The sequence below is a fragment of the Sceloporus occidentalis genome, unplaced genomic scaffold, assembly GCF_023333645.1.
Source record: "Sceloporus occidentalis isolate IW3139 unplaced genomic scaffold, rSceOcc1.0.p SCAF_131, whole genome shotgun sequence".
In the NCBI taxonomy this organism is placed as follows: domain Eukaryota; kingdom Metazoa; phylum Chordata; class Lepidosauria; order Squamata; family Phrynosomatidae; genus Sceloporus; species Sceloporus occidentalis.
The window spans coordinates 1,360,092-1,371,153 of NW_028317111.1; the positions used below are offsets into that span (position 1 = coordinate 1,360,092).

At 41.0% G+C, this 11,062-nt stretch overlaps 1 protein-coding gene across 1 annotated transcript; it reads left to right on the forward strand.

Annotated features, from left to right (window-relative positions):
* Positions 1–305: 305 nt before the first annotated feature.
* On the forward strand, positions 306–9,607 carry LOC149281491 (opsin-5-like). Its single transcript, XM_089499216.1, has 4 exons — positions 306–375; positions 4,914–5,207; positions 7,104–7,435; positions 9,248–9,607. The coding sequence occupies exons 1-4, from the start codon at positions 306–308 to the stop codon at positions 9,605–9,607; spliced, it is 1,056 nt and encodes a 351-aa protein (XP_089355342.1).
* The last annotated feature ends 1,455 nt before the right edge of the window (positions 9,608–11,062 follow it).

Sequence of the window (11,062 nt, forward strand, 5' to 3'; positions counted from 1 at the left end):
AAAATTACCCCCCTATCTCGTGGAATACCCCTCCTCCTCCTCGTCCTCCTCCTCGTCTCTCTCTCTCCGGGGTTTCGCTTTATATATAGAGTCTGAAGGACTTTCCAATCACCCTGCCTCGCTCTTCTCGTACATATACAGCATCCCCTCCTGCCCGACTGTTCTTTACGTTCATCTTCATACCCCTGATTACAACCAACAGAAAGGAAGAGAAAATATTGCCCTTTTTTTTTTTTTGTTGTTTTTTTGTTTTCCTTCGCATCTTCATGGCTTAAAAAAAAAAAAAAAATTTCATTTTTTGGATAATGGAACAGTATGTTTCCAAACTACATCCTCTTGTGGATTACGCTGCTGGGATATTTTTGCTGATAATAGGTGAGTAAATCTCTTTGTTACCTTTCTTTGGCTATTGTATTTAGTTGTTTCTGTTATGTACTGTCCTGTCTACCCATTGTACAGCGCTACGGAATATGATGGAGTTATATAAAACAATAAATAAATAATAATAATAAAATCTTTAAAAAAATCTGGATAATTCAATGTCCTGATATATTGTGTTCTATACTGTTTCTCGATCTATCTGCGTATCGTCCAGTTTTCCGCACACATATGATTTTATACTCAGGTTTCACAATAAAATGTAACAAAAGTAGGATGCACATTAATCGACTTTCATGTAGTTTGAGTTTTTCATGAACACTGCAAGTAAAATATTCTCTGATTTTAATACCTGTATAAAATAATAAATTCAGATATATACATGGACAGGGCTGGGAAGGGGGAACGGAGAGGCAATAGCCCACTGGGCTGATCAGATTGAAAGATATTTGGTGACCGTCTGAAGCTTTTTGGGTGTTTATCTGTAGTTCCACATACAGCCACCAGGGTGCCTAGAATAACAATATTTTAGGCAGCATTTACACCCTGACTGGATCCTTATCTTTTTTTTGAGATTTTGTTTGTTTGCTGGTTTGTTTGTTTCTTTTCTGATCAACAATAGCGATAACTTTAGCCAGTGGTCTATGACACCATTATAAAGTGGCTGAAAGTCCCTGATGCAACCAGCCATTGCTTTTGCCCCAGCTGTAAACATTTTTATAGGTACCCTAGTCTTAATATTTTATTTACTTTATTTTTCCATACTGTTGAATTATTGCAAAGCAAAATGATTTTTTTTTACTTTTGCTCATTAATAATACAGCGTATGTTGTCAAAAGCGATAAAACAGTGCATTCTCAACATCTTTTTCCGCAGAAGGACTCAAGAGATCAAACACAGTCCCATAAGTATTTATTTGATGGAAGATTATTTTTTTGTGTGTTCTTACAATGAATAACTTTACATTGCACAACTGGCCAATAATTTAACTATAATTGTGGCCCAGTGGTTAACCTCTTGTTTGTGTATGAATGAATGGATGGTGTATGTTGGTGTATGAATGGATGGAAAATGTGCTTCAGAAAATGGAGATCTGGACAACAAATTAACTTTTCTCCCTAAGTGACAGTTTGTAACTTTTCTTCTTGTCTCGAAACCTCCCAAGGTTGATGACAAGCATGAAATTCATGCTTGTACGTGACCAGGGATTGGCGAAGTGTCCGTACCAGGACACCAGTGTCCATGGCAAGATTTGTAAAGGTCCATAGAACATCATTAAATTGTCCACCCCAGACCCCAGTAAACGTCCACCATGAGCAATGTTGGTGCCAACCTCTGAACGTGACAACCCTACTTTCTCATGACAAGAAACATCATGACATACATAATGTAATTGGCCACAAAAACCTTGGGCCAAAATACAGGTTGTTTTGCGAAAGTGTCTGTGGAGTGGAAACACGACATGCCTCATAATTTTTAGACTATGCCCTACTCATTAGCTCTGTCTTGTCTGTCCTACGGTGGGTCCCCACTTAGGAGCATCTCGCATTTCAGTTCTCTAATTTGAGATGCTCACAAGCGGGGAAGGCACTGTAGGACAGGCAATAAAGCAGCTGTCTGTTTTTGGTGAGCATCTCATGTTCTTTTTGTATGGCATTTTACCCTTCAGGGATCTCTTGGGGTTTAGCCAAAGTGTAAAGGTGAGTCCAGACGTGGACCTCCTTCCTCTCCTGTACCCCACCAACGAGGCCAATGAAGGCTGAACGTCATGGGCGTAGGAACCCCTAAAAATCTGAGGGGGACAGCATTTTCCCCCATCAGATCCCCACTTTATCCCCATCTCTCACACTAGAAGTCACACTCCTATCATACCCAGGCAGCCAGTGCATGCTGGTACAGGGTGGTTGTAAATTATGTGCAGACCCCATATTGCTGGCAGCATCAATACACAAGGGAGGCAGCTAGCTAGGTTTCAGCCTGTACTGGCTGACTTGGCATGATAGGAGTGTGATTGCTAACAACAATCACAGTCCCATCATGCCTAGGTTCCAGCACTTACACATCCAACCAGTAAATGCTGGAACCTAGGCATGATGGGACTGTGATTGCTGTTAGCAATCACACTCCTATCATGCCAAGTCAGCCAGTACATGCTGGTACAGGGTGGCTGTAAGTGATGTGCAGACCCCATACTGTTGGCAGCATCAATACACAAGGGGGGCTGCTAGCTAGGTTTCAGCATGTACTGGCTGACTTGGCATGATAGGAGTGTGATTGCTAACAGCAATCATAGTCCCATCATGCCTAGGTTCCAGGACTTACACATCCATGCTATCACACACACACTCATTCATTCATATACTCATTCATTCACAGATGTATTCCCTCAATCACACATACACATTCAAACACCCTCCCCACCCCCTTACCTGCACTGCAGCTCCTCGATGCCGCTCACAGACTTCAGCAGGGGGCGCGGCCTCCCTCTGCGTTCTCTGGTACTGCACAGAGGAAGCAGGATATGACTCTGCTGGGTTCCACTTCCTCTGTGCAGTACAGAAGACCCTCCCACAGGTAAGTAGCAGGGCTCGAGGTGCGGACCGCGTAAGAGCTGTTGCCCTGGCTGCCGATCTTACGCGGGCCGCACCTCGAGGTCTCGCAGGCCGCATTTGCGGCGTTTCTATTGGGGGGGTTCCTACGGCCCTGGGGGGGATTTCTTCATTATCGGTCCCCCTCGCATGAGTTACTGGGGGGGATCTGTCCCCCCTGTCCCCCCCCGGTTCCTACGCCCATGCTGAACGTACGTCTGGGGTTGTTGGTTCCCTTGTGCAGAGTAAATTTGCTTCACGCTTTGGTTCTGGACTGCCCTTTTGGGTGGGATCAGACTGATATGTAGATGGAGATTTTTCTCCTGTAATGACACAAGAGAGCTAAATTTGAGATGCTCCCAAGCGGGGACACGCTGTAGGACATGCTATGGAGCGTCTGTCTGTTCTTGGTGAGTATCTCATCCTCTTTTTATATGGCGTGGTATCATTGGGCCACGACTGCCCTGGGAGAATTGAGGCAGGGCTGGACTGGCAATGGCGAGGCCGACCCGGCACTTGATGACATACACGTAAGTGTGGTCAACGTCTGGATATGCTCACCTAGTAAGGGCTGGAGAGGCAGGTCGGGTGAGTGTGTGGGGCTGTCGGCCAGTAGCCCACCTGGCATATGCCTATATTGAGGTGTTTTTATCTGAGAAACCAAGCAACGTCCTCTAAATGTTACTCTTGTAAAACCGTCCGTAAAAGGAGCCCGGTGGGACCCCGTTGACAATCAGAATGGAATGAGACAAATGTTTTTCCATCGGTTATGTATGGAAACTGCAAAAAAGCAATATGAAGCATTTTACGGTTTAATTAATTAGCGATAATTAGTGGTGTGAAGTTACGTTGCTCGTGTGTATCTTAGTAACAAAACTAATTAAAAACCAACATTAAAAGGCATTGTTTTACTGGAATTTCTTTTTCTTGTAAATAGACGGGTAGGGCGTTCAGGTGAAAGAAAAATGAATTCATGTAATTTGATGGTATGTACTAATTATTGTTGCTGTGATCCCCTTATGTAAAAGGACCAAGATCTAGAGACTTTTTTCTTATTGGATGTCAGTTTCACTTATTTTGTTTGTGTGACAACTAAAAATAGCAAAAAAAATAATTTCTGTGGTTTCTGACATTTGATATGAATGATAATATATAAAAATAGTCTATTTGACTGCCTACTGGCACCCCGATGCCCACGACCTGGTCTGTTCCTGCTGCGCTCCTTTTAAACCTTCTTCAGGGGTGAGCTAAAAAAGGTGAAAAAATTGAGGGAAAAATGTCTGGGAATTTCCATGTTTTTGAAAGAAACAATTTTTCCCCATGTTTCAGAAATCCAGCGCAGACGGGGTTAATGCTGTAAATGACTATTGTAGCTGGAAACGGCAGATTTTTTACGGAATCTCTTCTTAGGCGTAGAGAGGCTCTTCACTCCTTTATCACTCCCATCACTCCTTTATCACTCCCATCACTCCTGTAACTAAAACATTCCAGGTAACCAAGTGACAGCTTTCTATGAGACAACAGATATTCCTTTAGCGATGTCCCAAATAATTGTGTACCAACAGGCATCATTATTGTTTAATCCAATTATATCAATTTATTAACTTTTCAGGATATCTTCCAAATTTTTAAATGGCCACAGAAGGACATTTTGGGAGTGAAGGAACAGGAGACTTTATAGAGGCTTTTTTGGTGGTTTTATGACCTTGATATACCTCAAAAAAGATTTTCCTTAAAAAGTTACCTGCCAAAGACATGGTAGATTTATACCTAAAATAGCTAATCTGTCAAACTTTGAGGATCATGGGAGTTGTAGTTCAATATACACCTCGAGAGCTGTACTTTAACCCTCATATATAGTATACATACATAGTTTATACTAATGTTCTTCGATGTGAATGTATACGATGAGTTGTATTAGTGTTAATCCTTCATTTTATTTTACAGCTATTTTGACTATAGGGGGCAATTTATTCGTATTGATCACCGCAGTGAAGTGTTCCTCTCACCTGAAGCCCCCCGACCTCCTGTCTATCAACTTGGCAGTGACGGACCTCGGCATGGCTATCAGCATGTACCCTCTGGCCATAGCTTCCGCCTGGAACCACGCGTGGCTGGGTGGAGATACGTCCTGCCTTTATTATGCCCTGATGGGCTTTCTCTTCGGAGTCTCCAGTATGATGACCCTGACGGCGATGGCTGTGATTCGGTACCTAGTGACCAGCTCGCCCATATGCAACCGTAAGTGAAGGCAACCAGGAGTCAAGCTTGGCATCACACCATGCGTTGGGGTTTCATAGCATTCAGACATGGGTCATTGGCTGTTTATAATAATAAATGGGAAGACACCCCCATTGTACAGCGCTACAGAATATGATGGCGCTACATAAAAGAATAAATAATAATAAGACACTGGGATTTCTGCCCAATGATGCAGACATACAGTCATACAGTCAAAAGTATATATATATATACTTTTATAAAAAAGGGCCATTCTGGCATAAAGTGCTGAATATGGTGCAGTCACCATAGCAACCACAGAACTGTACTGAACCTAAAGAGCATTCATTGAACGTTTATGTTTTCATTCACATCAGGCCGTATTTGCCACAAACAGGCACTGGAAAAGATTACTAATGACTTGTTAATATCGTACCAGCGCTAAATGCGTCCGTTATTATCATGCCCCGGAGGGGTTATTATTGTCATTCTTTGTAATTATGTCTGTTATATTTATACGTTCAAATTAACAGAGACCTTGCCGCCTCTAATCATCAGATTTCAACAAAATGGCTTAATTAGCGTAATAAAAAGAGAAACTGTCCCTCAGAGCTGATTGTAACAATGAATATAACACAGAAGATGTACTTAGCACCATGTATTTTAACACGGTTATAATAAACTGTTACGTGTGACCTTTCAGTGTCTTGTATGTGACACATGCTTTCGTTCAAAAGTTTGGGGCCACTCAGCTGGATTCATGGAAAACAAAGACATTTCTGGCTGTGACATCACAAAAAGGTTTTCTAACGACCAATCAGCCTTTTAAGCTTAAACTTGGATCAGCTAACACAATGTGCCATTGGAACACAGGAGTGATGGGAGTGATAAAGGAGTGATGGGAGTGATAAAGGGCCTCTGTACGACTAAGAAGAGATTCCATTAAAAATCAGCCGTTTCCAGCTACAATAGTCATTTACAACATTAACCCCATCTGCGTTGTATTTCTGAAACATTTCATGTCATTTTAATGAGGAAAATGTGTTTCTTTCAAAAACATGGACATTTCTAAGTGACCCCAAACTTTTGAACAGTCTTGTAAAAAAGAAGCCATATTAAAATAATGATCTTGAGTGTTGCTAAGCATTGTCTCCAGGGCAAAGTTTCCAAGCACATTTTGCATAATCACATCATAAATCACTATTGTAGGAGCTAAACCATGAATAAATGAATGAATGAATGAGACAACCCCTCAACAATCTGAGATTGTATATCATTTGGCCTTCACCCTTAGAGTCGAAAGAGACATTACAAAATGATGTAGATTTGCTAATGATTTCATATTATATTTATAAGAACACATTTTTGACGTCATAATTATTTTCTATGTATTAGCTTTTAAAGGGGCGGCCATCTTTGCGGGGTGCTTATGTCCAGATAAATACAGACTTTGAATGGTTTCTATTTCTGATATCAAATAGATCAAACTCCCAAGTGTCTCATTTTCATAGGGCAGTCCCAAATTTACTGCACTCTCTCGCTGTCCTGCATAGCTGCCCCGCTATTCTGCTTTTGTGGGCGGTGGGGATCATGGGATGGTTGGAGAGATCCTCTGATCTTCCTCGACCAGCCCAGGGATCTGGAGAGATCCTCTGATCTCCACATGGCCACCTCGCAATGTTCTGCAGCTGACCAACGTAAGGTGGCGCTTTGGGTAAAATGGGCAGGTGGTCGCTCCACTTAACCACTTACCCACCAGGGTCTGACCATGTCCTTCCTGCGTCTAGCCGCACATAATAATAATAATAATAATAAAAATAATATTTTATTATAAATATATATATATATATATTATTTTACTCTAAATCTAAAATTAGAATTCTGCAAATATAATAAATTTTCTCTATTTTTTTACAGGTAACAGAATAAAAAAGAATGCAATGTATATTGTGATAACGTGTATATGGCTTTATTCCTTGCTGTGGGCAGTGTTACCCTTGCTTGGCTGGGGGCATTATGGTCCGGAACCGTTTGGCATTTCCTGCACAATCGCGTGGAATGAATTCCAGAACACTTCCAATGGATTTTCTTTCATTGTGTCCATGTTCGCCTTGTGTACTGTCACACCGGCCATAACCATCATCACATGCTATACCAAGATAGCGTGGAAACTCCATAAAGCTTATCAAGAAATAAAGAACTACGACAAAATCCCCAACGCTGCAAAATTAGAGAAAAAAATCACTCTGGTAAGATATTATTATTGTTTAATCAATTTATTAACTTTTCAGGATATCTTCCAAATTTTTAAATGGCCACAGAAGGACATTTTGGGAGTGAAGGAATAGGAGACTTTATAGGTTTTTTTGGTGGTTTCATGACCTTGATATACCTCAAAAAAGACTTTCCTTAAAAAGTTACCTACCAAAGACATGGTAGATTTATACCTAAAATATGCAAAATTGAGTAACCTATCAAAGAAGTTGGTACTATTTACCAATTATTTGGTAATATTTACCAATTATACCTGGGAACTCTCTGGGTTTCACCCGAAGACCCAGGTAGAAGCGCTGCTTCTCCAGGTCTCTGGGTCGCCACCAGAAAACTCCAGCGAGAGCGGCGTTGTGACCCACCCCACTCACCAGCCATTTACACCCTAAATAGCTGTGTGTCCTGTGATGTCATCGGAAACGCCCTCTGACGTCAGGGGGAATTCCTGACGCATCCCGCAAGCAGGCATTCTGGCAGCCGGAGCCATAAAGTTCCCAGGTATGCGCCCAACATTTCAAATGGACCACTTATGAACCCAGAAGGTTAGGGAATGCTTAGATGAGGATGACTTGATGAAGGTTATGTGGAGTGAAGATCTCGCGTGAAGATCTCGGTGGAGTGAAGATCAAGGGTGAAGATCTCAATGGAGTGTAGATCTCGCGTGAGGATCTCGGTGGAGTGGAGATCTCGGCTACCTGGCCAGGGTTTACTTGTACAAGGTTGGATTCTAGAGAGGTAGTCAAGCCATAGTTTAAGATTCTTTTGGCGCTAGGGGTTGACAGCTGTCTATCGGGCGCCTCATCAGGTTTTTGGGGGGTTTATGTTAAATTATGTTTGTATGACTTGTTAATTAAGATTTAAGTGGCCTTTTGACAAGCAGATAGGGACGCTCAATAAATCAGGCAGCAAAGGTAGGAGTAAGTGGGTTTCAATATTTTAATTAAGAAAAGAAATGATTTTTTTCTTTAAAAGTACAGACAGTCCAGCATCAGAGGAGTCCTTTCTAACGTATGTTTGTATGTGTGGAGTGAAATAGATACAGAACCCTGGGGCCACTGGCTACAAACCCCACACATGCAGATCGCGGCAAAGGCTACCGAGAACAATCAGGAAAACAATATTATGGCCAGATCCCCGAAGAAAGCACAAAAACCTGCCAATCCCAAGAATTGTCATATCATTTGCATATTTAAGTCAAGGTTGGCCTGGAAGGGATATGCTGCGTTGCGCTGAATTTTTAAAAGTGATAATGCTGGACGTACGAGATAATTTTAAAACGTATAATCTAATGACTCTCTTTATCATATTCTCTTCCTCGTTGTTGCCCAGGGTCACCCCTTAAGGTTTTTTTTATATGTTTTTTTTATAGGTGCTATTACAATACATAATTCTAAGAACTCATGAATATTTATAATACATTTAGCTTTAAAGGCTTTCAAAATGGAATTTGTTTGCATTTTGCTCATAAAAAAAAAAAAAAAAAATAGGGTCCAAATCGCTTGTAAATATCTCATAGTTCCAATTATAATAAAAACGACCCTATATTTTTGTTGAATAAATCACGACACGGTGTAATTTGTCGTCTGTTGTAGATCTGAGGTTGTATTTACCTAATTTGTAGACCTGTTAAACCATAGAATTCAAAGAGGGGCTGAGATCTACCAGTTCATTATACCCCATCCCGATCTGCTGGTAAAGTCCCAGTGCAGGCAAAGTATGCGAAAAAGCGGTAACCCTCGCCCAGTTTCCCCGCGAATCCCGCCATAAACCCTATTTTCTTTTTATTTTAGATGGCAGTACTGGTGAGTTTCGGTTTTCTTTTCTCTTGGACACCCTACGCGGCGGTGAGCTTTTGGTCGATGTTCTACACCAGCGAGTACATCCCGCCAGTGGTGACTCTTCTGCCCTGTCTCTTCGCCAAGTCCTCCACCGCCTTCAATCCTATTATTTATTACATGTTCAGCAAGACATTCAGACAAAAAGTTAAGCAGCTGAAATGTTGCTGTGGTTGGAGGATCCATTTCATGCAACAAGAGAACTCGGCAGAGAATCCGGCGGTGTCGGTGATCTGGACGGGAAGAGACAACGTCCAGATGTCCTCTGTCTTAAAAATAAACACGGGAAATTCCGGCTCATTGGTGACGCAATAAAAATTTTAACGAGGTACTTCGACTGAAACATTTACGATACGACACCCTACAACAGGAACACTGAAAACTCAATAAGAAATCTTGTAATTAATGTGCATTTGTAATGTATTTTTAAAAATAAAACCATATGTATATGTGGCATTAGATAGAGACACAAGAATAAACAATTGTTTACACCAATGTTCTTGACTGGGAACTAAGGGGGACATAAAAACAATTGAAAAAAATTAAATTGTGGTCGATGAAACACGGTGGGAACATGTATTCTTTTTGACATTGATTGTGTGATCAGTGCTACGATGAGCAGTCACAGAAAGGTAAATAGATAACGCAATACGGGTTAACCCTATTTGCTATAATGTATAAGTGACTGCCGCATGTGAACGTTATCATTTATTTATTTTATTATTATTTTGGAGATTTTACATGGGGAAAGTTAACAAATATCGTTATTTTTATTAGTTTTCTTTTAATAAAAGTCTACTGTGAATTTTCTCATTTTTGGCATGAATACCACATTTTTATATTTGCCTTGATCAAATGTGATATAAAAGAATCTGCTTTACTTTTGGGGGGGGGGGGGTGGCAGGAGAGTTGTGTTTTTTTAGGGCCAACACCGGCAGGTTTCTCCAGAAAGAAGGGCAGAGCTGACTGTATAATGTATAATTGAATAGGCGAGGAGGCTTTGAAGTACCCTCATTTAATTATACAGCTTCTGTCGATCTCAGAGGTGCCTTCTTCTGCCTTCTTCTCCATCTGAAGAAAAGACCTCTGAGATCCCAAAAGCTTTTGTTACTTGACATATTTTTCTATGCTGGCACAATTAAGGGAATCAGCTTCAACTAAAGACTCCAGCAGACACATACAAATCCTTAATTGCCCTCCCGATTTATAACCACTCTACCACAGGCTACCTGCGCTAAGTCCACAAACATACTCCATCTCTTAAACTTAGTGGCCTTCATTTTCAAGATAGTCTTTTATGGGCTACTAGGATTTATGTATAAAAGGAAAATCGCAGGCCAAAGCTTAACAAGTTATAACTACGGAAACCAATGAAATATTCCCCTTTATTGGAACATTCTAATCAGAATAATCAGAACATTCTAACCAGCATAGAAGACCGGGGTGATGCGGGGGGTGTCTGCCTTTAGCTGGATCTGTTATTAAAAAAAGAAAGTAATCACCCTAGCGTCACTCATTAATAATCCCTTTGCGTAATATAGTAAAATTACTATAAAGTCTATAGTTAAAATATTGTTAAAATACGGGATCACATTATTTCTTCTCTGGAGAACACGCAAGTCCCCGAGTATTAAAAACCGAGCTCCCGAAGAACATTTCGGTGAATGACATCAAAGCCAAGTGCCTAAGTGACATCGTACATTCTGTCACGTTAGACTTTGGTAGAAGGCCCATCCCTTATCCACCAGTTCCGTGTTGGCGTTTCTTGTA